The sequence below is a fragment of the Sphaerodactylus townsendi genome, linkage group LG09 (genome assembly GCF_021028975.2).
Source record: "Sphaerodactylus townsendi isolate TG3544 linkage group LG09, MPM_Stown_v2.3, whole genome shotgun sequence".
In the NCBI taxonomy this organism is placed as follows: domain Eukaryota; kingdom Metazoa; phylum Chordata; class Lepidosauria; order Squamata; family Sphaerodactylidae; genus Sphaerodactylus; species Sphaerodactylus townsendi.
In genome coordinates this window covers 28,979,991-29,007,631 of record NC_059433.1, presented here as the reverse complement: position 1 = coordinate 29,007,631, position 27,641 = coordinate 28,979,991, and the positions used below count along the sequence as shown (strand labels likewise).

Below are 27,641 nucleotides of genomic sequence, written 5' to 3'. Positions count from 1 at the left end.
TCAGTTCTGAAAGGCTGATAACCAGCCTGCCTGCCTGCCTGCCTGCCTGCCTGCCTGCCTGCCTGCCTGCCTGCCTGCCTGCCTGCCTTCCTTCCTTCCTTCCTTCCTTCCTTCCTTCCTTCCTTCCTTCCTTCCTTCCTTCCTTCCTTCCTTCCTTCCTTCCTTCCTTCCTTCCTTCCTTCCTTCCTTCCTTCCTCCCTCCCTCCCTCCCTCCCTCCCTCCCTCCCTGGCTTGTTTCTTTCTCCCTTTGTTTCCACAAGAAACATCATAAAGCAATATCCTTGCAGTGGTAAAATATAAGCTGATGTGTAGGTTTTACAATATAAATTTGCTGATTGAAGGTCAGACACCTATTCAGCCCCTGTAACTGTTGCTGGGAGGAGATGGAAAGATTCAGATTAAATTGTAATGCAGTTTCTGCAGTGAAGAAGGCACTTGGCCATTCTGCTTTAAAGTAGCAGTCCAGCAAATATAGTTGTAAAGATGATAAATTACTTCAGAGGTGTTGCTATGGGAACTTTCCCACATGCTGAAAAATGCACTTTCAGTCCACTTACAATGTATTTTGTGACTGGATTTTACCATGTGAAATGGCAAAGTTTACTTGCAAGCAATCTCTAAAGTACTTTGGAAGTGGAATAAAATGCATCATTCAGCATCTTTGAACATGCTTCTTTTCTTTTATCATTTGTAATTGGTGGAGTGGCCCTTAGCTTAACTCACTTACTTGGATTTCTGGTGGCTGTGAATGGAGGATGAGAAATGCAAAATGCAAATGCAGACCTCTTGAAAACTTTGCTATACTAGTTTTTAGTTAGATACTTGTATATGTCTGTTTAAAATAAAGGCAGAGACCCAGAATAGCTGGAAAGTGCACAGAGTCATCTACAGTGCAGTCCTAAACACAGTTACAACCTTCTTATTCTGTTGAAATCAATGGGGTTAGAAAGGCACAGCTATCCTTAGGGCTGCGGTGTTAGTCAAATATCCTGCACACATTCAAAGTGCTGCATTCAACCAGGCATCATGCAGATTAGACCATGTGAGACAAATTAAAGATGCAAAATGTAAGAGACCAGCATTATTGTCATATTTTACTTTGTGTTTTGGCTTTTACTTTCCGAATACTCATTTTATGTTTCTCATGTTTCTCATGGCTCCATTTTGCTTTCTTCATGAACACTACATTTGTACTACACCAGTAAACAAGTGAGAGCAGCTGGCAGTGCGCTTCACTTGACTGGTACAAAGACGATATTCTCAGCCAAGAACAGAGGGGTAAGATAAGAAAAGGGTCAGTACTTACTTCCCATCTAAAACATTCGAACAAAGTGAGGAAATATTTTTTTGTTTGGTTCTGGTGGGTTTTCCGGGCTGCGTGGCCATGGTCTGTGTACTAACAAAGCCCAGAAAACCTACCAGGACCAGTTGAATCTGGCCGTGAAAGCTTTCGACAATATTTTGTTGTTGTTTGTGTTAGAACTGTCTTAGTGGTGATGGCCACCAACCTGGATAGCTTTAAAAGGGGCTTGGACAGATTTATGGAGAAGTCAATCTGTGGCTACCAACCTTGATACTCCTTGATCTGAGATTGCAAATGCCTTAGCAGACCAGGTGCTTGGGAGCAGCAGCAGAAGGCCATTGCTTTCACATCCTGCATTTGAGCTCCCCAAAGCATCTGGTGGGTCACTGCGAGTAGCAGAGTGCTGGACTAGATGGACTCTGGTCTGATCCAACAGGCTTTTTCTTAGGTTCTTATGTTCTTACTGTGAAGTGTGAAACAAATGGCAGTGATAGAAATATTAGATGGATTGTGGTTAGAATTGGTTATCTGCATTGTATCAAAAAGACCAGTTGTGCAGAATCTTCCAGGGAATGTACACCTGCCTTGGAAGTTCCACTGCTGGGAAAGTCAGACCATTGACAGTGATGTTAGATCAATGAAAATTTATATCAATAAACTAATCACCACAGATTAACAGAATGAAACATACAGAGGGATGCACATGCAAAAATAAAAACTCCTTGTATAAGTTTTCTGTCTAGAGCTCTACTAGTGAAACAGTTTCAGAGTTTTGTCCATCTAGTGATTAAAAACGTTCTGCTACTCAGCCAAACCAAACTGTACGGGAGGTTTTCACTCCTAATGTTCTGCTGCAGAGAGAAATGCACTTGACTATGAAGATATCATAGATGTGGGCAAAATGTTAGGAGCAAAAACCATGGCCACGAAGCCCGGAAAACCCCCAACACCCAGTTGAATAGATTAATTTCGGCAGTTCATCTCAAGAAGCATAATAAATACCTATAAAATCTCAAGCAGTAGTGGAAATCAGTACAATGATATCTTCTGCGTGTCAAGTCACTTCCAATTTACAGTGATCATATGAATTAATGACATCCCAAACATCCCATGGTTAACAGACATGCTCAGGTCTTGCAAACTGAAATGATATCTTAGCTTTAAAAACAAAAAAGAGTTTTAGGCAACTTAAGTCCAAACAGCGTATTGTGACATGAAGCTTTCGCGGACCAGAGTTCATTTCATCGCATGCTAGGAGCAAGTGTAACCCCCATGCTCAGAATGGGTTGACCCAAAAAGGGGCGGAGACTCAAAGCAGCAGGAGGCTGCAGCTCATGTAGTTTGGAGGAGACAAGACTACCAGACTCGGACCTTGATTTGTATAAGCCCTTGACACCTTGTTAAGGTAACTGCAATGTTGTTGGGAACTTCTGGGAAGGTAGTTGTTTATTTTTGCTATGTTGTAAATGTTGGAGTTTATTGTTTCAGGGGTTTTTTTTGTATGGTTGTAATGGGTGAGAGTTCTCCTGGAAACCTTCATCATGTTGAATCCTGTTCATCAAGCCCTTGGAGTCTTCAGGAGCCAACCCACTTGCAAAGAAGAATTGGACTTGGCAGTATCAGTAGACTGTAAATATAAGGACTTGAAAATGCAACCTGAACAGGACCTTGAAGTGTGATGTTAAATGTTGATGTTTGATGTTATATGTTAAGAAATTAAACCATTTTGTTTTTAAATTTTTTTGTTGCAAACTCATTCCAAGTTCTGCCCCACAGAACCCACAGATAGAGGTTACACAAGCAGGACAATTGAAAGATTGATGTCCCCTTTTGATTTAGCTACTGCAAATCAGTGAAAGTTTAGACCGCAATAAATCTCAGCTTTCTAAGAACCACAATCTTTTTCTTGTTTTTGTTATTACAGATTAACATAGTACTCTCTCTGATATTAATCTTCAAGGGATATTTCTCTTAAGAAGGAAAAAAAACTTTATTAAACTCTTATGAATATTCTCATCTCATGTATATTATTACAACACCATGGAATGAAACTGAATTAATTATGTTACCATTCCTCGACTCACAAGATGTTAAAATGTCCAATCAATCATATAGCGCATGTATAAAACACAAGAAGCCATAGTGAAATAAACCAGCACAGATATTTTCTTCAAATCATGGAAAAATAGATGGAGCAATAATAAATTATTAATAATTCTGCATTAATAAAATACAGAAATTGACAGAAAGCTCAGGAAAAAATGACAGAAAAGTCGGTGTATGATTGGCAACCCAATGCGGAAACAGGTATACTCTGTCTCAGAGAAAGATGTTAGAGCGGTTGTATATTGTTCTGCCACAGAACTCAACATGCTGGATCTTTTTTGTTGTAGAAAGCTCTGTCTGGATTCTAGTGCCTACCATTTGCAAAAGGCAAGTATTGGTGATAGTCGTTCAATGAACTACAAATGTTCTTGTATCAAAGTACTTTGTTCAATAATGCACAAAATAATGGTTTTGACAAAGGCAGCACATAAAGATGAATGATAATTTAGCAGGGCAGAGGGGAGGCTGGGAGAGAAAACTGAGCAGGCTGTTATGTTTTGGTTAGGAGAGTCTCTTGGTAAACTGAGTTGGCCTGTGAATTAAATATGCTACATCTGTACCTGGTGGCCCCAGTCTGGTTACTGCAGTAAGGAAAAGGCAAGAGCATGGACAAATAGCCACCCCAACTCCCCCAGCCTCTTATGCTTTTCTCCGATTACAAATGCATTTTAACATATGCTTGCTGGAGACACGGGGGCCTGCCAAGGTTTCTGGGAACACAGACAGAGAAGCAGAGAGTTGGTTCCAGACAAGAATGAAACACACAATAAAGGTGAAAGAAAATCTAGGTGCACCAGACTGAAAGAAGTTGGAATATAATAGTCCCAAGCCTCTTCTAGTTCAAGATCAGGAGTCCATTTGCCGAAGAGGACCACTAGGAGCACTGATCAGGAAAGAGGCTGAGATGGGGGAGGTGATTCTGATCAGCGAATCACTGCCATTTCCAGCAGTGAACTCATTAGTCATTTGATATATTCCATGAAAGAGTGAAAGACAACGAATAACCAAAGTGTAGAAAAACTAGTGTGTGGCTGTTAAGTCTTAGATACAATGCAAATTATGTTCTGTCTTCTAAGTAGCTGCTTTTATTCTTAAGCAAATACATTAAGCTGCAACTGATATCATAACATTTATGCACCTTTTAAAAATACAGCAAGTATCATATCAAATAGTTGCAACAGACATAAACACTGAGAAGGAAAAAGGGTCTTTGATTTTAGCCTAGGTAACTGAACACAATACATTTAGTCTTTCATAGCAGCAGTTCTGTTGAAGAATGCCTATCCCGATATATTCTTGGGTTTGAGGATATGAGCATTCTTAAAGACATCTCAAATCCCACAGATAACTCATCTGGAATAGCATGGAACAAGTTACTGCTCCTAACATGCTTTCTATTTGGCTACATCCTTGCAGATTAATGTTCATCACAACTGTGAGTTGCCCTTATCTTCCAGGTTCAGTAATATAAAGCAGATTATAAACACAGCACTGAAAATATTCTTCCAGCAGGCTTACGAAGGATAAAAGTGGCAAACCAAAGGAAAAACTCACTGAGGTCTATGGGGTCATTTTAATTCCCAGACACAAAGCAAGTTCAGATTTTTGAATCTTCCCATCCTTGTTGGCATCACAGTGGCGGAGCAATATCTGGCGCAACCGATCCAAGTCCATGCCACTAATGCTGGGCTACAGGAAGATAAAGACAGCTACATTTAGTGGATGAAATGTCTCCCCTGGTGGTTAACATCACACATTAATGAGAATCCCATAAAGATGGAAGCGCAATGAAAAGAGTAAACGGGTATAAACACGTAGTAAGCCTCAGTTCTTGAAAGGAAAGATGGAAGAATGTTAACAACATTTTAATCCTCAATCAACTACTCACATGGCTATGTTTTAGATGAAGATGGGAGCCAGTTATGGTGCATGTGACAGAAAAGGAGACAAATGTAATGACCAGAGCTCTGTGTATGACGTTGGCTTCCCATTCTTTTCTATGATGGGAAGGAATGCTCCATATTACACAAGACAATTTTCTCTGTGCATGGGTGAAACATTTCCTGCACCAATGAAAAGAAAGTGGAAACTCCAGATAGTCCCTGTGAGAAAGGCAGATTATAAATAAGGTAAATAAATAAAATAAGGGCATTCAGTGCTCTCTTGTACACCGTTGAGCTGCTGAATGGGATCAATGTGTTCATACTGTTATGGATATCATATGGCCAGGGATATAGGGGCACATTTGCTAGTCATGATCAAAAATATCATGGAGTGTGCTTTAGAAGGCCACAAACAGGGTGGGCCTGGTCTCCTAACTAACCATGCCAAATAGATATTCCAGAGACCCAGAACATAATAACTTTGGAGAGGGGTAAAAAACAAAGGAGCAACAGACTTATATGACCTCTAGCAGATTCAAAATAATATAATACCAACAAATATAAAAAGTGGGGAGCCACGTGAGGGTGGAGGGGGTTGGTCCCTTCCTATCCCCACCCATAGAACTCGTCCCACTCCCAACCTTTTCTGATCCCCCCTTCTACCTGCATCCTTGTCATTTCTCTAACCTCCACCCCCACCCTGGGGTATATTAATTTAGAACCAACAGATAATCATGTCTCTAAGAAACTTGTTTATTTTTTAAAATATCCTTTGCTATGATAAAAAGTAACAACCTGGAAACCACACAATACCCCAAAAAGTAACCAGATTGCGATAGTATAGTTTTTATATACTTTAAGAAGATAATTTAGTATAGATAACTTCGTATGATGTTTATTTTATTTATTTTTATTTATTTTTAAAGCTTTTATACCGCCCCATCCCCGAAGGGCTCTGTTATAAAGTTATAAGATAATTAATTAAAGTTTAAAGTTATAAGATAATTAATTAAAGCAAGAATGTCTCTTTCTAAAATCTGTGGACCCTGCCGTTCCCCCTCCCTCTTCTTTCCTCCCCCACTCTTTTCTTAGGGGACTACGAGTAGGACGCCATCGGTAATTTTGATAGCTGCTGCATTTTAATGGGGGTCGATTTTAATATATAGAGCCATATTTAATAACTATTTAAAATTTGATTTTATTTGTGCTCTATCTATTTGTTTGTTCGCCGCCCTGAGCCCTTCGGGGGAGGGCGGTTTATTAACAATAAATAATAATAATAATAATAATAATAATAATAATAATAATAATAATAATAATAATAATAATAATAATAATAATAATAATGTGTGCCCATGTTAAGTGCAGCAGCTAGCTGTTGTTGAAAGTGGATTTTAACACCCTGCAAATATGCAAGTCTGAACTGATTACCAAGCTTGCCTTGCGAAACCTGTTTATCTTTGGGTAAGACATTTTAACGGACTCAAGTAATAGTGGTTCAGAAAAATGCACATACAGAAAGCTAAATCTTCATCATAATTTGCCAGTATCGTCTGTTTATCCAGGTACATTGTTAACAGGACGTTCAGTTCCTTATGCTTTATTGCTCCATAAAAAAAAACTGAAGTCCATTAAGCTTTGTGCTCTCATGATTTAAACTTTCAAACTGTTGAAACAAAATGAAATAAGCCATAAAAACTGCAGGACATAGACCATTAAACCATTAAGAAGTCACCTTGACAAGTTCCATCATGTCTTTAACAAACCCATCCACTTCTGGACCTTCAAGGACTCCCGTCTTACTCTAGAATACATAAAAATCCATAATAAGACGATAATGGATACATAAAGTAATAGTTTTCTACATGCCCTCTTACTGGGCCTTTCCCCACTTACCTTAAGCCCCGCGCTACTCTCCTCAAGTAGCGCGGGGTCCCGGGGCACTCCCCACGACAGGGGCGGCGACAGCGCAGCCGCCCCAACGCTGCCGCTGTCGCGCCCCCTCAGCCCGCGGCATCCCTGGCGCTGGAGAAAACAGCGTCTTTTGATGACCCCGCACAGAGCGCGGGGTTGTGTGGATGCCTGGGTGTGCACCAGGGATGCCGCGCACTGAGAGCAGCACGCGGCATAGGGGGGATCGGCGTGAGTGGGGAAACGCCCACTGATATTATTTCCAGCTTTTGACATCATATCTTATTTATCTACATGCCTCCTTATATGTTTCCACATGAAAGTCCATATTCCATGTCTACCTGTATCTCTCCTATATGGTATCTCTCCTATATGGTCTTGGAAGATGGCAGAGGCATATCTAGGGAAAATGTAGCCCAGTGCAAAATCTGAGTTTTCTGCACCCCCACCCCTGCCCCCGTATGGGCGGTCACCCTCCCCCACCATGACCAAACAACATTTTTTTGCACGAGGTCTTGAAGTCAGTGTATGGACCCAGGGGGAAGGAGGAGGGGCAATTACCCGCCCCCCAGGTGACTAAATGACTGCAGCCCGGGGAGATTTGACCCCATATGTCCACCTGGGTGTTACACCCCTGGAAGATGGCTTTCAGAGTCAGTTCAAATGTTATACAGAAGAGCGTGTGAGGGCTGCATGACTGTTCTCATGAGCATACTTGTGGATCTCCCAGCATTATGGTATGCTAGAGACTAACCAGTGTATTGTAGTATTATAACAACAATTTCAAAATGTGCATCAGGTGGACTCAAATGATGGAGGATGTACCTATCCATGAAAGGCAGCCAAGAGGAGAGCATCACAGGCTCTGGAAGGCACTGCTGATGTGTGGCTATACATTCAGCAGTAAGTTGCTAATATCATACCCCAGTCCTCCACCCACCCCCCTCACTGCTCTGTGTTCTCACGGACTTAAGGAGAGGGAAGTTTGGTTCCTCTTGGGCCATGCTTGCTTTAAATGTCCCCTGTGTAGTGACAGCAGTATTCCTTCATGACAATCAGGCATTGACTGCAGCAGGGGCTGAAGAACCAATTAGTAGCCTAGTCATGCTTACAGAAAATGATGTCGTTTGTTCATGTATGATACTTGGGTTCAGTCTGATATGAAAGGGCCACAGAGGGCTGATATGAAAGGGCCACAGAGGGCTTTTTCATCTGGTAGCTTTTACTGGCGTCTGGCCATTGAGTCTCTGCTCTACTTGCTCTACTTGCTCCAACCTCTTTCTACCCAGAAAATAGAAAATTGCTCCAGAGGTCTCTGTAATGTCACAGGAACCTTTGAAGTGATCTTCCATTTACTTACAGAGACAATTAGGGGAATAGTGGAGCATGAATGGCTACTACCCGTTGGCGCCTTCCATTACTCCATTGGGAATCATCCTAGAGAACCCTGTGACATCACAGGGGCCTCTGAGGGGATCCTCCATCACTGAGTGGAAGTGGAGGGACCACAGCTAAGAAACTCCAGCTAGAGGTGGACACTCTGCAGGATCTTGGGCCTCATCCACTATGCTGACCCTGAAGCTGTACAAGTAAGATAGAAAGATTATCAGTGGACTGTCAAAAGTCCTGCATGTTCACCATCCCCTCTCTATAGGGGATTGCTACTGAATTACACGGACAGTCACTGGTTCTCAGTGCTGCTGCAATGCCATTACACCAGCATCAAAGCCCTGGCACATTATCCCATGGTTAGGCTGTAATGTTTGATGTGTCCCTTGGTCACCAAAAAACTTACAACGTCATAGTGAGCAAAAATTTTCTCAAAGTCTCTTTTTCTTTCTTCTGCACTACAAGCCTGTATGGAAGGAAAAATAGGATTAAAGAAACACACAAAAAACTGTCTTCAGCAAAGAAAGAAAGAAAGAAAGAAAGAAAGAAAGAAAGAAAGAAAGAAAGAAAGAAAGAAAGAAAGAAAGAAAGAAAGAAAGAAAGAAAAGTAAATTATAGCTATGAAAAATACTGCCACTTACATCCATTTTGAACTGAAGGAGAAAATTCTCCTGAAGATTCAGGATCCTAAATAATAATTAAAAAATCCAAATGATTATTCCCACAGCTGTTGGCTGCACAGACAATTCTCATCAAGATCATGGAGAGCTAGTGAGCAGTTCCAAAAACGGCAGCTTGCAACACACACACACACACACACACACACACACACACACACACACACACACACACACACACACACACACACACACACACACACACACACACACACACACACACACACACACACACACACACACACACAGAGAGAGAGAGAGAGAGAGAGAGAGAGAGAGAGAGAGAGAGAGAGAGTGCTACTTTTTTTCCCAACCAAAGGTTCTATACCTTTAGCACTGGAGGACAGGCAGAAATCCAACAGGATAGTTTTTCACAGCATGGAGAATAACAACACAACAGTTGCACATGTTTGCCCTGCAGCTTTCTGTAAGGAGCTATCAGATTCAAAAAGGTTATTTTTTAAAAGAAACTAAACTTTGTCAGCACCATTCAAATCTACCTTGCTAGATCATTCAGGTCCAGTTGTCCATCTTTATTTTTGTCAAAGATCTTCATCTGTAAAGCAGAGGAAGGAAGACTCTGTGACATGTTAACATAAGGAAAGCTGGTAAAGGAACAGCGTGTACAGGGGAATATTGCTATTCAGGGAGACTCTCCTGCTGTTCTGAATTAACATAGCGTGGATTGAAACTGACATGTTTCTGCTGTGGTATGGAAATACTGTCCTCGGGCCTTCCAGGATTTCTCTTAAGTTCTCTCAGCCATTGCACACACACACACACACACACACACACACACACACACACACACACACACACACACACACACACACACACACACACACACACACACACAGAGAGAGTGCTACTTTTTTTCCCAACCAAAGGTTCTATACCTTTAGCACTGGAGGACAGGCAGAAATCCAACAGGATAGTTTTTCACAGCATGGAGAATAACAACACAACAGTTGCACATGTTTGCCCTGCAGCTTTCTGTAAGGAGCTATCAGATTCAAAAAGGTTATTTTTTAAAAGAAACTAAACTTTGTCAGCACCATTCAAATCTACCTTGCTAGATCATTCAGGTCCAGTTGTCCATCTTTATTTTTGTCAAAGATCTTCATCTGTAAAGCAGAGGAAGGAAGACTCTGTGACATGTTAACATAAGGAAAGCTGGTAAAGGAACAGCGTGTACAGGGGAATATTGCTATTCAGGGAGACTCTCCTGCTGTTCTGAATTAACATAGCGTGGATTGAAACTGACATGTTTCTGCTGTGGTATGGAAATACTGTCCTCGGGCCTTCCAGGATTTCTCTTAAGTTCTCTCAGCCATTGCAGCACAGTAAATTTGTGTCACCCATGAAATGGCAGCGTTGTGCTCCCTCTCTCTACATACTGGTTGCTGCTTATGTATGTGATTATGATATAATTGTGTGTGCCTGTTACGTGCCGTCAAGTCGATTTTGACTTATGGCAACCCTATGAATCAACATCCTCCCAAACATCCTATTGTTAACTTCTGCCTAAATTAGACTTAAGAAGTTCGATTTCATCTCAGTTCCCCCCCCCTCCCCCAATGTGTATTAAGAACAAGAATTTGGGTTTGATTATGTGCCTTTAAGAGTTTGAGTTGATGGGCAGCATTAAGAGACCAGGAAAAAGCAATTGGAACTGAGACCTGGGAGATTTAAGGCTGAGAGCTGTTTGTTAGCTGTTAATTGTTCTAATACCGTGTTTCCCCGAATATAAGACAGTGTCTTATATTAATTTTTGCTCCCAAAGATGTGCTATGTCTTATTTTCAGGGGATGTCTTATTTTTCCTGTGTTCTGTTTGTCGGGCATGCTTCCAAACAAAAACTTTGCTATGTCTTATTTTCGGGGGATGCCTTATATTTCGCATTTCAGCAAAACCTCTACTATGTCTTATTTTTCGGGGATGTCTTATATTAGGGGAAACAGAGTAGTTCATTGTTAGCTGCAAATAAAGCAGCTTTAAACCATTACAGTTGCCCTGCCATTCATCACGACATTGGGAATCAGGGCAGGCTAAAACACCATCTAAAATTAGGTTAAGTGAACATAAGACTGTCCTGTTGGTTTTAATATTACTGTGCTCTTTTAGATCTTTTTATCGTGACAGGGTTGCTACCTCAAGGAGCAACCAAGAAATCCCCTGGAATTACACTGACCTCCAGGCTACAGATATCATTTCCCCTGGAGAAAATGGCTGCTTGGGAGGGTGCATTACAACCTGTTGAGGTCACTCTAGGCTCCAGCCTTGAAACCTCCATAGATGTCCTAACCTGGAATTGGCACTCCTCCTTGATCATCTGGCAAAAGATTTGCTTTGCAAGGACATTTTTCAGTCAGGAAAGGTTAGGCTCTTAGGTTAGAGCTGTCATCCTGATGAAAGAAGGTGATCTTTTAACTTCTCTACAATGTATTCATTTTTTTAAAAAAAACATAGTCAATGTGTTTCCATTCCTCATACTTTCTGAGCTATGTTCTGTACGAGGTAATAAGGAAACATTACCTTCACAAAAGAGAAAGAAAGAAAGAAAAAGATTGAATGAAATAGATATATGAATAATTCATGATAAAGTGTTTGGGAAAAGTTGTTTTTTTCAGTGCAAAAAAGAGATTAGTATATTTTACAGGTTGGCTACTGGTCTGAAATATGCAGCACCAAGCTAGTGTTTATGTTGCCTTCTATGAAATATATTCCTTTAGAGATTATAAAATTATTGAGAGTCCCATACGGGACAATATGATTTAAAACATATCTCGTCCTTACACTTCTACAAACCAGGTTCATTATGCTAGTAAACAACTCCATCTATAAAAGCAAGAAAGGTACAACATTTTATCTCAAGAATGGCTTGCAGAACTAGAATGACAACACTAATGGATATGTGGTATTTAAAAAACACAAACTAGTGAGCAAAGAATGTAGCTGTCATAATTGCTTCTTGAGAACATTGTTTTCCAGCCTCTCAGAAAAAGCATTAGCCAGCTACGAAGAACCAAAACTCTGTGTTAAAATATGCACCTCATTCCACCACATCAGTTTTAAAATAGTTCAAAAGGATTCCATTTTCCAGTGACTCTAGCAGATGTAAAGTTATTCCATGAGGTATTCTAAAACTGCCTCATCTGATGAGATATTTTCTTGGTGGCTCAGCGGCTTACAGTTCCAAATTTTTAAAAGTACAAAATGCAATAAAATCCCCAGTGATCCTATTCCACCCTTCAAATGCCTGTAGCCTACACCTCATTAAAAGTGACGGTAAACAAAACATCCACACCCCAAAAAATCTGTGGGCATGGCATTTTCGTCAACTCCTCAGGGAGTTCATTCTGTTTGATGGGAGTTGCTACAGAAAAAGCCTAGTCTCTGGTTACATGCCAGAGTACAACAAGGGAACAACCAATAGGTAGCAACCTGCAGCTGAGCTATTCACTTCAGATAAGCAGACAGTTTTGCATACCCTTTAATACAGTGGGAAAGGGCTGGATTTCTTAGTCCGGACTCCTTTTAACTTTTTTAATTTATAGTCCACCTCTTTCACTGGGACTCAAAGTTGATGACAAGTATGACAAAAACTATTCAGTCAGCAAGTGGATTACAAAATATGATTTGAATCTACAACAAAGCTTCCTAGTAGAGCAAAATAATGTGGTCGGGCTAGGGTTGAAGAACTCTCTCTGTGTGTATGCATGTGTGTGTTCAAGCAAGCACAACTTTCTACAGTAAGCCTGAGCAAAATGGAAAACATTCAGTAAAATTCAGGTTCAGGTTCATCAGGCTTCCAAAATATCAGGAAACTTGAAAAAAGCGGCAGAGAAGCATAGTCTTTATCTACATTTAGACAGAAGTCATCTACTAGGCTTACAAGCAATTCATCTCAGTCACATATCCTGGCTTGAAAATCAACTAAAAACCGTCTAAGGTAGAGATTTATCCAGGGATTTCACTAATAGCTTGACATCCCGTGTATTAATTTATTTAGAAAGGGTTTGGAGAGATGTTGTTTAGAGGCCACAATGTTCTAGGAATAGAATTAATACAAGCAAGATCTCCATGGAAACACATGACTATTTAATGTGCCCCAAGAACTGAGTGTTATTGTGTAAACAAAGGTGTTTTATTATAAACACCTTTGTGTTTTTATTATAAACACCTGGAGTAGCAGGTCACTGGGTAATAATCAGCTGGCGATAGACATTAATTTGAGTCACAACACCCTGAGATGATATAGAAGGCATCAATAATGCCATGACAACCCTTGCCCAGTGTCCCGGGAGATAGATGACACAAGATGACACAAGACACTTTAGCTGATTCTTATGTACAGAAGAAACCATGTAGCTGCGACTCCCACACCAAAGAAAATAGGTCCTTAGTTTTATCCTATTGTTTTCTTTTACAGTTCCTTCAGGTCTAAATATTTGTGTACTGGTATTCCAGCTCCTTTAACAAGCTACAAACTTTGGGGTTCCTCAAGAAAGAAATATTGGCTGATTACACACAACGTGCTTGCTGTATGATGGGGGCAAATTTCTGTTGCAGCAAGATTTCCTGTACAGGCCTGTTTCCTCAAGCCCAACTTTCACTTTCCATTCTCTCTGCGGCAAGTGAGACCACTTTTAACACAACTTTTAATTTGCTTTGCCAGAGCTCTGCATCTTTCCCCACTCATCCCCTTTCATGTTGCCAGCTGCTTCAAGTAACAGAAAAGAAGCACACTCACACAACACTGATCTCTAATTCTCTTGATATTTCAACACATCAATATAAGGAGAGCTTGGAAATGACAAGCCTCTATCCTACAGTGGCAACAGCAACAGGAAGTGTTGTGTGGAGGGGAGGGGAGGGGAGGGGAGAGGATATCTGCTCTAGGACAGTCCCTTCTGTAGCAAAATCTGTGGTCTAGGGAATTGCTTTACATCTTTCATGGGGAGGGGGGAATTACTTTTGGAACAGTAATATCAACGTAAGTGCAGTTTAAAGGGCTAGGCCAGCAGTCCTGACTACTGGGTTTGATGAGGTCTGTGTCTTTAAAGAATCACTTGATGGGTGGAGTTAAGAGAATCAGGCCTGGAGAGCTCACTGTGTAAAAACTTCAGGGAAAGGCAGGAGTGCTTCCTCATGTGTAAACAGAGAAATGTGAAGAGAGCCATCTGCAAGTCCACTGCTCAGAAAAACGTCCTGAGGTAAATGTTCCATGCATAGTGGGTCACTGTTTGTGGTTCAGATTCTTTTAGTAGTATTCTCTTAATTCTTTCCAGTTTATATGGAAATTATGGAAATTAATTACATGTAGTTACTTATTCACTCTGCTTCTAGAGAAGTGATGAATGAGGTGAGGTAATGAATCTCTGTTCTCATTACAGTAGAAATCCTACTTAACCATCATCTCAAACACGTAAAATTCCACCAGGCATTTTCTACTCATATTTTCCAAGCTTGTCTAAGCAGCAGTCTTCCAGTTTGCCTAGAATTCCTAGGAATTATTAAATTATGCAAATAATAGGTGCTGTTTACTTACCATGGCATCAGTATATTCCTGCAATTTTGCCTTTGAAATGGTTTTTCCATGTTGCCGAAAAAGATCTTGCAGAAAGTTCTATAAATGGAGGAAAGAATTTTGGACTGCATGATTGGAAATAATATCAAGAAACTTCAGCAAATGATGGACAGCACAGAGAATTCCTGAAGCAGCACAAAATGGCTGGCTCAAGAGAAACAAAAGTGAGAACTTCTAATCAGGCAGGAGAAATAAAACGTTTTTTGAATGCTGCACAGCAAGTAGGAAACGTTTTTAAAACGTTTTCAGAAATGATTGCTAGTTAATTATATCCAAAAGAAAAGATTTCAAGAAGAAATAAAATATTTCCCAAATGTTTTGGGCAAAAAGCGGTGCAGATTACTGCAAGAAGCATTTTTTTTTTACCTTCCTCAAAACGCTTTATTTGTGTTGTGTGGAAAGGGCCGTTGTTCAACCATTTGCATAGGTAAGGTACTTGACATAAATTCACTGTCAGCAGAATACCATAAACATCAAAAACCCTGTTTGCTAAAAACACCTGGCAGGCACCGAGAATGGTGCTGGCAGATTTCATGGTACCTGTGTGTGCCATGCTGGGGACCCCTGCTATAAGGAATACCACTGGATCTAATTTCAGACACTGCATTTAAAAACTGCCCACGACAACACTAGAAGTACAGGCATAAAGAAATCCCTCTGGAGGGCAGAGGATCAGGCATGACAGAGACTTACTCTGAGTTCACCAGCACAAATAAAGCCACTGCCATCAGCATCGTATTGACGCCAGATCTGAAAGGAAAACACACAGTAGTAAGAGGATACCATTAAAAAAATATTTAAAACTAAGTGTATCAATTAATTAATTAATTAATTAATTAATTTGATTTTTATACCGCCCTATCCCCGAGGGGCTCCGGGCGGTGTACAACAATTAATACAAATAAATTAGGGGCAAACCATACAAATAAAACAACAACAGCCCATAAAACTCCAACATAAAAACATACTGAATGTCATTAAAACAGCAGTAATTTCATAATAAAGGCACCCGGAGAATCCTTTCCTTTAAAACCCTCCCCTGGGGAGCAATCGGACTCCTCCATAGGAGGATAATCTTGATGGTATCGAACTTGATGGTATGACAACTTAATATCTATAAATATGCTGAGGAACATTTAAAACTTGGATTTCAGAGGCAATTTTGTTGAGCTACAACTGCATTTCAAGGAGGCTGGGATAAAGGAATATTGTAGTTCTTTGGTGGAATGGTTATGCATAACTAAAAGGCTTTTTGTCAAAGAGTTTGGCCACAGAAGGGCTAAAGTATCAGAGGAGACCCACATTCCTTCAAACTCTGTCATGTTTGCACTTTGGTAGACCCATTTCAAAATATAAAATTCAGAGAAATGCTGTTTTGTTTGTTTTAATCAGTTTGCTGTTTGGGCCTTGATTAGTTCATTACTCTTTATAATACAGCTCATTTCAGTGGTGACAGAATGACAATATAAACAGTGACAAAACTGTGAAAGGCCTTCTTCAATGAGTCTAGAAGTCACCAATACATTCTTGCCATGTTTCCTCTTCAGGAACTGAATAATTGGATTGATGTCAATTTCTTTGTTAATCTGGACATGCAATTTCCAGGGCAGTGGATTCAAATTGGTTATGTGCCAGATAAACAACAGAACCAGAACAATCATCTTTTCCAGACAGCTTGCCTTCAACTGTATTTGGGGACCAAAATGTACAAATGTTTTGTGTTATAAAATTAATGTTCCATGGAAAATTAATGATTGGGATGGTGGATGATTTGCTTCATTTTATTAAAAGATATATAGCCCACCTTTCTATAAAGCTCCAGGCAGTTTACAGCAGAACAAGAAATATGCCTGAGTTGGTAAAGCAAATTTACAACCACCAATTTGATGATGTGACACATTCATGCTAAATAAGTGTGAATACAGCTGCCAATCAAACAGTCATAATCTCTGCAACAAAATGCCCTCAGGAACAGAACAGCCTTGCCTGGAATGGACACACTACTGAAAACCCCTTACAAGAGGGAGAAGAGCGACCAGGCTCTTGAGTGGGCAGTAGCAGAACAAGTCACCTGCAGCTGAGGCACAACAAGGCAGAATTGCTGTGTCAAATGAAGTAAAAAGCAATCTATATATCTCAATCAATCAACAGAAGTTATACATTAACTGTGACAACATTATCCAGGAGGTTTTAACAGCCACATTGAGTCAGCCCCTCCCCATGACATAAAACTATGAGTTTTGCAATTAAGTAATTAACTGCTTTCTACTTGCAATTAAGCTTTTGACTTGCTTCATATGTAGGTGCCTTTGGTACATGCAGACGTCATGTTGTTTAACTCATTTCTCTAATTATGAATGTGCTCCATCACACTGCTGAAGTTAGTGGAAACATTTTTCGCAACTTAAATGGATCTAAATTTCCCACTCATTATTATTACACATGTTTATTCATAAACAAGTCACATTTTATTCAGTGGAACTTACTTTCAAGTAAGTGGGCATAACACTGCTAATGAAATGGATCTTTCCATCTCTTTTCCTCCTCCTGCTTCAGCCCATTAATGCCCCCAAATGCTGTTCCTTGGCACGAGTATACCCTCAGAACAGCACAAGTGATAGAAACTGTTTGCTCTGAGAAGTGGAAATTCAGTGAAAAAAAGTCTGATGATGGGAACACCTTACACCAGAAGAAAGCAGTGTGTGGATCCAACCTCTAGAATTGATAGTAGTAGTAGTAGTAGTTTACAAAATGAATCAACTATAAAACACTAAAATATAAACAGAACATTAAAATAAAATATGAATAAAACACTTAGATAATACATTAGGCCAAGGAACAATTGTCCAAACTGGTTTCTCTCTCTGAGATGTACTTAAAAATTTAACTCCTTTTCTGTCAGGGAACACAACAATAATCTATATGTGACGTATGAGTCTGTAGCTGATGAAAGAAGTGCTGATTTATCAGTGTCAGAAGAAAACGTTAAGCCATTCAAAGACTCTGCAAGAAATCTATCCCTAGGCTGCACATACAAGGGACAGGTTAAAATATTGTGAGGTAAATCCTCCAGAGCTGGGTCTCCACAAATATAAAACTGTAGAGTTTAAAGGGATCAATTTCATGCTCTTAGCCAATACTCCAGATTTTTCCAAGGAGTTGCAGTTTAGCCTTTCCAGCTTTTATAATGAACCGGAAAGACAGAAGGACAGCTCCAGTTTTGTCCTTCAGTTTACATAGAAGCATCTGTGTGGGTGGAAGAGCAGTTTTCATATAATGTGCTGTATCCTATTCAACACCTCACATAGCCCAAGGAGAAGTGTTGGTCCTGATTTAAATGGCCAGAAGCAATAACTGCAGTGCAATCTTAGGACCTTCAAAGTCTACTGGTTTCAATGGACTTAGAAGGGGATGACTCTGCTTAGGATGACACTGTTAGTTTTATGTTCCTTTCCTCCTTATCGTTTCCAGTAATGAAGAATAGAGCCTAATGCTCAAAATCAGGTATGGAAATATTGTTGGACTCCATAGGAACGTTTCAAGTCTCTCTGTTAGGTAGCCACTTCTCAGTAATTAGGATACCACAACCTTATCAAGACCATCTTCAATTGCAATGGTAGGGCCTAGGTTAAAGATGGGCATCATGATGCCAGTTGTACAGGAGGAGATGCCCCTAAAATGTTTGGCAATATAAAAAAAGTCAACCATTTCTGTTGTGATGGGATTTGGCAAGTGCCAGTCACACAATCCAGTAATGAAGGAGTTAATTGATGCATGCTAATTAGTTAGTGAAGTCAGAAGTCACTGACCAGTTAATGGGTACCTATTGGTCAAGCAGACCCGGCATGAGCTACATGCAGTCCCACACGTAGGCATTAGATATATATTCTTTGTTACACTCTGCATGTGCTCAGGAGTAGCTTTTTGTTAGCCATGTAATTGTCCACCAACAAGCTCCATGAAGGAGCTAGCTAACCAGATAGATTTTTCTTGTTTTGTTTTTCCAAGTTACCCTTCCCCCTTTTTTGTAACTAAACCATTTTTCTATAAGCAATCGCCTCTGCTTCATTATTGTGCTCACCCGACTATGTACATCAGCAACGTTGCAAGTCCATCTCCTTCTAATGAGAAATATGCACGCATTGATCAATAGCCGTAAGTTCTACCTCTGCTGATAGTAATTCGATTAGTACAGTAATAAGATGAAACAGTACTACTCAGCCCTGTCCCTCCCACCCCACACATGCTAGATCAGTGATGGCGAACTTTTTTGAGACCGAGTGCCCAAATTCCAACCCAAACCCCACTTATTTATCGCAAAGTGCCAACCCAGCAATTTAACCTGAATGCTGAGGTTTTAGTTTAGAAAAAAACGGTTGGCTCCCTCTTCCTCCGCCCCATCCGTTCGAGCAGGGGCCAGCCTGCTCTAGCCTCCAACAAGTCCTGCATGCACCACTCTGTGCCTCTCTAGCATCTCTGCTCCTCTGCGCCCCCCCCCCTCGGGCAGCAGCCACCCAGAGCACAGGTACCAGGCCCACCAGCCGAGTCCTCCCTGCTCACCATGGTGTGCGCACGTCGTGCTCAGTGGCCCAGGCCAGCCTAGATGTGTGTGTGTGTGTGGGGGGGTGATTTTCTGCACCCCACATGATGAACTCTGTGTGTGCCCACAGAAAGAGCTCCGAGTGCCACCCCTGGCACCCATGCCATAGGTTCGCCATCACTGTGCTAGATAGATCCAAGGTAGAGATTATTCTGGCAAGAAGCACCAGCAAGAAGTTCTCTGTATTTTTCCATCATGACTGGACACATTCAATCCTCCATTACATTGAGGTTCACACTTTTATTTCCAAGGTTCCAAAACACAGTACTTGATTGTGCCTTTTTTTTTAAAGTGAAAGCTGGCATAATGAACTCCACAGACAATCTGCGGAAACAGAAGGCTCACTGCCTCTTCCACAGGAAATACGTTCAGTATCGTGCAAACTAAAAAACCCTGTCTCTTACAGTGAATACAGAGAGATAGTGATGAGATTCAAACTACATGTGATAGTAAACAGATTTGTGTGTTTAAATCTGAGTCTGTTCCATTCATTCATAAAACAATGAGGTGAGGATCCAATTTCTAAAGCAGCAGTGGGGGGGGGGGAATAGGAGCAAGAGGCACTCCATCCTCGCCTTCCCTTGGCTTACTTCTCTGCAACTTGCCCTCTCAGATGTTTTATTCTAAACTATTTCCTGATAACGGGAAAGCAGAGGCCCCTTCCGCACACGCAAAATAATGCGTTTTCAAACCACTTTCACAACTGTTTGCAAGTGGATTTTGCTATTCCGCACAGCTTCAAAGAGCACTGAAAGCAGTTTGAAAGTGCATTATTCTGCATGTGCGGAATGAGCCAGAGTTGCTAACTGGCCTGGCAAAAATGTCCCTTCCCTTTAAGAGAAATTTAATATGTGGAGATGGACAGACAAAACTTTTTGTAGCATGGAGGAAAATGACACCATCATCTTTTAAGCCTCTTTTAAAAGGACAGAGAATTTTTCTCCAGGTCAGTTGGCAAGCCTCAATAGAAGGGGGTTCCACTAAAGAAGAGTATTCGAGAGAAGGGGCTACAGGGAAGTAAGTGCTGGGTGTGGAAGAGGTTCCTCTCCCCTTACCCAGCCTATTCCCAAACTCTAAGAATCAGACCTCTTCCTCTACCCAACTTCACACACTTTCATTAATGACTGGGATGTACCTGGTTTTAAACGTACACATCTACTTCCATCAAGAAGAGTCTGAGTCTCAGTGTATAGCCAATATAGAAACCTAATTTAATAAGAAAGCTATTTAATTTAATAAAAATCTAATATCACTTAAAAGCGGCAGCACACAGGAAGAAATTCTACCCACCCGCATGAACTCCACACTATTGTCCAAGGGTGTTTCTTGTCGGAAAATCAACAGAAAGTTCTCATCCTCTGGCAAGATCATGTGGGCAAGCTGAAACACAAAAGCACAATGATATTTCTTTAATCTAATCATCTCACTTGGTCCATACCCTTCTGTAGATTAAATAACTTGCGGGCTGTATCAAACAGGCACAACAGAAGCAGCTACGGAATCTAAATTAGAATAGGCTGCTTCGGTTCAAAGTATATTTGGACAAAGATTCATTGCTACAATAGAATCTAAGAATAGTTCTTTATGATACAATTATAATTTCTCAGTTCTCTATGATACTCCTTCTAGCATTTTGACATGAAAGACAGCCACGTACCTCTTGTATCTGTAAGCGTCCATCTGCACTCACATCATAAGCTGACATATATTGTTCTTTCACCCTCTGAACTTTTTCTTCTGTTATGGTACCCTGCAATATGAAAAGCAAAAGGATAAAATGAGTTCTCCAGGAAGTATTACATTCTTTCCTGTGTCTTCAAGTGTAAGACTAGTGGCATAATCCTTATGCTGAAGGGATGGATAGTTCTGGCAAGGAAGGTTTTGTTTTGGTTACCTCCTTCACATGAGCAGTGGACTCTTATCTGGTGAACCAGATTTGTTTCTCCACTCCTACATTCTTACTGAATGACCTTGGATCAGTCACAGTTTTTTCAGAACTCCCTCAGCCCCACCTACCTCACAAGGGCCGTTTCCGCACGGGCGGAATATGGCGGCATGGGGACGGCGTTTTTGCCGCCATATTTGCACAGGGCGCCATTCGCACAGGGAGCGCAGCTGCATCGCAGCCACGCCGCCCTCACGCCGCCCGACCGCCGCGAAGCCGGCGTTTCCCCAGTGTGCTTAGAAGCGTACTTGTTGGGGAAACGCCGCCTTGAAGCCGCTGCCAAGTGAATGGCAGCGGCTTCAAAACGCCTCCCCCCCCACTCCCTCCCGGCACTTACCTTGTCCCCGGGCCTCCGGCGCGTCGCCGAGGCCTGGGGACACGCCCCCTGCCCTGCGCCGCTGGAGCAGGCGCGCAGGGCCGGGGGGGCGTGTCCCCAGGCCTCGGCGACATGCCGGAGGCCCGGGGACACGCCGGGTCGGCCGGGCGCCAGCGCTCCGCGGCGCCAGCGTCCCGGCTCTTTCCAGGACCGTCCATGTGGACGGTCCCAGCGTCGTCGGGTCGGCGCGAAATGCACCGACCTAGCCGCTTCCGCCTCCGTGCGGAAACAGCCAAGGTGTCTGTTGTGGGGAGAGGAAGGGAAAGAAATTTGTAAGCCACTTCGAGTCTCCTTACAGGAGAGAAAGAGTGGGAGGGTATAAATCAAAATTCTTCAACTTTTCTACCCCACAATTGAGTCAAATTGTGGTTTAAAAAACCAACAACAAAACCTTGTTTGTCACCTGATCCTTTTAACTGGAGTTGCTGGGGACTGAACCTTTCCCATGCAAACATTCCCACTGAGCCATAGCTACAGCCAGATCCAGATGGTTCCTTATGAAGTGACTTGGAGGCTGATATGTTACAGAAATGAACTAAGCAGATCCAAAAACATGACGAACGATCTTGAAAACTGCTCAAAAGAAAGTCAAGATTCAAATTTTAAATATAGCTCAGCTTTACCAATGTTACAAAGGTTATTTCTGTGAGAATGAAGCTAATTAAAATCAGGTATTTTAAAAGTGTCACATGAGAGTGCTTACTTATTTTAAACTGAAGAAGTCATGAAAATGATAATACATTCATCTGAACAATAGAGTTAGGATTTAAAAAAAAATAAAAGTAACAAAGGCCTAGGTTAATTTCCCCAGTATCTTCTTAAAATATCTCATTTTATCATAGTGTAAATTTTCCAACTTGAAACTACAAGAAATGTTTAGGAGCAATTTAAAGTACTGAAAAATTGTGACAACACTGAGAAAGGAATAGTAGCTCTTCAACTTGCTTTTTAAAAGTCCTAACCCACTTTAAGTCTTTCCTTAGTCACACATCTTCGACTTATGTATCTGCTAAAAAGGTTTGCTTCTGTTTTTGTTCAGAACTCTCTCAGCCCCATCTACTTCTGTTAAAGTAGATGACATCTAGACAGTCAAGACTGTTTCCCTTGAGAATTCATTGTAGTGCCCTCATTTGTGTGAAGATTTGTGACTCTTATTGTAGTGGCAAATCAGAGTAATATTAAATTATGTCCTCCATTAAACAATAGCTCGGGAACTTTACTACTGATGAGCAAAACAAAAATACACCATCCTGTCATTCCTGGAACAGACATGCAAGAAACTCTGTCATGCCCAGTATATCCACAAATTTCAGATGAGAAAATGATAAAGATGGTCTTACATGGTTATGAACAGCATGGTGCGTTAGTTAAGAGAAGGTGGATTCTAATCTGAAGAACCGGGTTTGATTCCCCTCCACCTAAGTGGCAGAGGCTTATCTGGTGAACCAGATGTGTTTTCACACTCCTACATTCCTGCTGGGTGACCTTGGGCTAGTCACAGTTCTCCGGAACTCCCTCAGCCCCAGGACCACAACTTGAAAGCAGCATAAAGGCTGTGGGATCAGATCCTGAGCCACAGCCAGGATCCAGCTTGGAAGCCCCTCAGTCTCCTGATGGCAGGCCATCCATAGGAACTCCAGTGTGCTCTCCCCTCCTCCCGCATCCTCTGAGTCCCATGAGTGGCACAGGAGAAGGCTGCAGAGTGACCTGCAGAGCTGAAGGAGTGCTCGCTTAGCAGCCCTGGGCCACCCCAGCCTCAACAGCAAAGAGGAGTGTTTGCAGGAGCAGGACTAACACAATGGCCATGTGCTGGCTATCTTCAGCTACTAGGGTAGCACTCTGTGAAAAGAGACTGGAAAATAGGAGGCAGAATGGAAGCCAAAAGACTGCTTGCTGCCACCTGAGCCATGTGTGTCTGTGCATTATCTCCTTCATTCTGACCTTCATTCTGACTCCTGAATTTGTGTTGACCAGTTTGTCCTTGCTTGGACTCGATGCTAGGACTGAACTCTGACTATGGAGCAGAGGCGTTCCAGGGGGAAATGGTGCCTGGGGCAACACCTGTTCAGGGCACCCCCCAGCACCCCCACCCCCAATGCCCCATTTACCTTAGCTGGTGGAGGAGGGCGGTGGCGGTCCTGGGCAGCCTGGCGGGGCTGAACCTGGTGAGGCCAGGCCAAGGGGTTCCCTGTGGGCCCGTGGCAGGCTCCTGGCCTGGCTGCTCCTTCAGGAGCAGTTGGGCCAGGAGCTTGCCGCGGGCCCGCCGGGCGCCCCCATGTGATCTAATGGGTGGCACCTGGGGTCAATTGACCCCCCATGTCCCTCTGGCAGATACGCCACTGCTATGGAGTGTGTGCATGACACCAAGCTAAACTGTCAGTCTCCACTGACTCCCCTTCCAGCTGCAGACCACCCTCAGATCATTCCTCAGGGTTACCTGTTCCTCAGGGGCAGCATTTGGTGCAGATCTGTGGGTCTTCATGGGAGAGGGAGGCAGGAAAGTTCTTACCACAGATGGAAATCCAACCCGATATCAACATCTGGCAAGTTTACCAGTAATTGTCATCAATTCAGATCACATTTGGGTTTTCAATAGTGAAAATTGGGATTTTTTAAATTAAATCAAGGAATCATAAACCTCAAGATTAATTTACCTTTAACCCAATTTAACATTGACCTGTAAGTAGACTGAATGTTTACTCAGCAGTTACCCTCAGCATACTCTTTTGTTCCTCCATCTTTACCATTTGAACTGGTAAGATGTGTTTCTTTCAGTTCTGCTGAAGTGGTGCGAACCTACTGAATCCCATCACTGCCTTTCCCCCTTCACTAATGGACCCAGTTCAAATTGTGGTAGCCGTATGCACACAATTCCAAACTGTTCCAAACTGATGGAGATCTGTGATCTTTGTAATGGCTTTGTTAACATTTAGGAAAAAAACACTGAGAAAGGAAAGCCCTGAGCTTCAGGCTGTGCCTTGTTTTTATAAACTGTCTTGAATAGCTGGCAGTCAAAAACAAAAGGCCAATGTGTCAAGTGAAATGAAACAACTGCAACAAACAAGGCATGGAAATGATTGACCACGCAGCTGACACTTCACTTAGCCTTACATCTACTTTTAAATAGATTCATTTTCCTATGCAAGTACAAATAAATTCTGGGGAAAAGCCCCATGTTAATTGATTCTGGAAGCCCAAATATTGCATTTGCAAAACTAATCAGCACTGTTCTGAATAAGCCAAACCACCTGCTTCTCTCCCTCTTCTTTCCCAAAGTAACACACATTAAAGCTTCCTAGCTTGTCATCATTGATCTAAGCAAACAGGGGCGTGTCCATTTGCTAGAGTGACAAAGATGCTTTGTGTACCGGCCAGTGAGTGGGTGGCAAAAAAGGCCGTCAGAGCACAAGCAGGGAGACTACTGTGATCAGGCTTTTGTACCTATTGTGAAAACAACTGAAATGGAACTTGGTGCCAGCATAGAATAATAGCCTTTATTGAAACAATAACTTAGGGAACAGGTAGCCAGAATGACAAATAAGGTTCCACACGCTCACCTTGATACAGAGCAGCATGCACAGGGCGGCTGGAGCTGCGTCCAATGGGTCCTTTTCAAAAAGGTTGCTGCTATTGGATAAGCTTTTTGGCAGGGGAGTGGGAAGATGGACCCCAGCCCTCCCCACCCACACCCAGAAGCAGCTGAACAGCAGAACTGTCATCTTTCTGAACTGGCTGTGCTACAAAAGCTGCAGCCTTGGGGCCAGTGAAGGATACACACTTGGGATGTCTGTGCAGAAGGCTGGAGGGTGCATCTGAAAGATCCATCAGCCAGGCTTCTCATAATAATTCAATACTTACTCCGTGGTCCAACGCCTTCAGCAGATGACAGAAAAAGTTATCAAGCTCCTTCCCCTCTATGTAACCGTTGCCTAAAATAAATGAATATAGATATTATATTTACTTGAAATAACTGTATCTGAGTGCATAGATTTCAAATGCAGGTGACGCATAGTACAGACAATTTATAAATCTATTAGTTCCTTCTGTACGACCAGTTTAGCCTACAGTAGCAATACTTGTGGGCTTTTTATATTGCTGGATTTTAAAATATGCAATCTTTCTTTAAAAAAAACAATTATATAACATGTGGGTGATAGAGACAAATTCTGGACAAAATTCTTCACCTGGACCTCCTTTTTTTTGTACAAGTGTGTATTTCAACTGGATATTTGTTTCTGGAGATTTCCATAAATGTTGACACAAACATTGGTGAATAAAGGTAGAAGCCACCAGCTGCCTCTACCAGAGCAGGCCCAGAAAGTTCATAGATTCTTTAGGTGTATAATACTGATGTTAGCGAAAAGGAGTGAAAGTCTCAATGAATTCACCCATCAGGTAATTAAAATGTAGGTTTAAAATTAGAATAAAGAGCTCTGATTGAAATCTAAGAGCAGGTTCACTACTGATGTGGTTGTAAACAATCTATGAGTGCAGATAATATATTAAGTTTTTTTAGCTAATCATTTTAGAGTGATAGATAACATAGATATTTACTGTGTAATTTTAAATAGAGTTATGTCCTCCTGTTGATGTTAGTGGCTTGGAAGGATATAACTTTGCTTAAGATTGCACTATATGTATAGGTATAAAAGGAATTCTTTGCCAACTTACAGTGCACTCTTAAGCAGAATTGACTAAAGTAGATTTAGAAGGGTGCTTAGGATGCCACTGTAAATATTTTCAAGCAGCCAAGAGACCTAATCTTATCATGCCCCTAACTACGGACACCCGTATCTGCATAGAAAATACTCTTGGATATCACAGAAATACAACAGGAGAGAGTTTTCATGCTATGCATTATCCAGCCAGGGGAAACACTTTTTGAATCTTGTGACTCTGTAAAGACTTCTGGGACAAAGTTTTCATGCATGGGGTGGAGCCCACTTTTCCACATGCATGAGGCGAGTTCTCAATTGGCGTGCAGGCAGACACAGACAGACATGAACACACTGTACACAACCACAGGTGAAATGGTCACGAAATGCGGGGTTTATAGCTGTGAAGTTTCTAGGCAAAACTCCAAACTGCAAGGAATCATCCAAAATTATGACAATGGTAGAAGAGGATTATATACATGCAAACAATACTTCCTCACGGATTAGAACGGCAAAAACGAACTTGGATAGACATGAACGTGTCCATTTCTCACAGATATACTCAACATAAACCACCGACCCTTTCAAATCCCAGGGGGGGAAAGCTCACCGTCGGCATCGAAGTGCTGCCAGACATGCAGGAAATCAGCCGCGTCCAAGCGCGCCAGAGGGTTGCTGTCCATGGTGCTGCAGGCAAAGAGGCCACGGTGGGCAAAGTTCAGAGACCAACCCTTTTGATGGAGACTGGGCGGCAATACTGATCTGGCTGCTAACCCCGGAGTGATAAAGAGAAGGGTGGGTAGTCAGGATGCTGCTAAGCCAAAGACACGCCCAGAACTCCTAGACTTCCACTTGCTGCAAGTGAGAAGGGGCAGAGCACGATCCCAGATAAGTGCTGCAGCGAACCCCACCCGATTAAAGCCTCTTCTCACCTGATAAAAGGAAGGGACTTTTGTGATCTGGCTGGGAGAAATCTTGCATCCTCTCTTCCCACTTCTAAACAGAGGTGCCTGGAATATATCAATATAAAGAGAGAATTCAGGGTATCTAAGGACTGAAGTGTGTATTAGGAGTTGAGCTGACACTTAAGTCGGAGTCTCCCCACCAGGTTAAAGAGAATTTAGGAAAATTACCATGCTGCAAATATTAAAGGGATTTAATTGGTGGGACTGATGGATAAATTTGCTTTAATACCGGAATGAAATG

General features: G+C 41.8%; 1 protein-coding gene across 2 annotated transcripts; it reads right to left on the bottom strand.

The window, feature by feature from the left end:
- Positions 1-4,471: 4,471 nt before the first annotated feature.
- Positions 4,472-27,167, bottom strand: SCGN (secretagogin, EF-hand calcium binding protein). 2 transcript variants are annotated; one of them, XM_048508121.1, is made up of 11 exons: positions 27,046-27,167; positions 25,639-25,709; positions 21,117-21,209; positions 20,750-20,839; positions 15,553-15,609; positions 14,821-14,898; positions 10,338-10,393; positions 9,234-9,279; positions 8,999-9,058; positions 7,028-7,096; positions 4,472-5,098 (listed from the first exon to the last, which is right to left on the bottom strand). In XM_048508121.1, the coding sequence occupies exons 1-11, from the start codon at positions 27,116-27,118 to the stop codon at positions 4,970-4,972; spliced, it is 822 nt and encodes a 273-aa protein (XP_048364078.1). In that variant the 5' UTR covers positions 27,119-27,167; the 3' UTR covers positions 4,472-4,969. The 2 variants fall into 2 exon arrangements, with proteins under 2 accessions (XP_048364078.1, XP_048364079.1); XM_048508122.1 differs by lacking the exon at positions 10,338-10,393 and adding an exon at positions 9,770-9,825.
- Between the last annotated feature and the right edge of the window lie 474 nt (positions 27,168-27,641).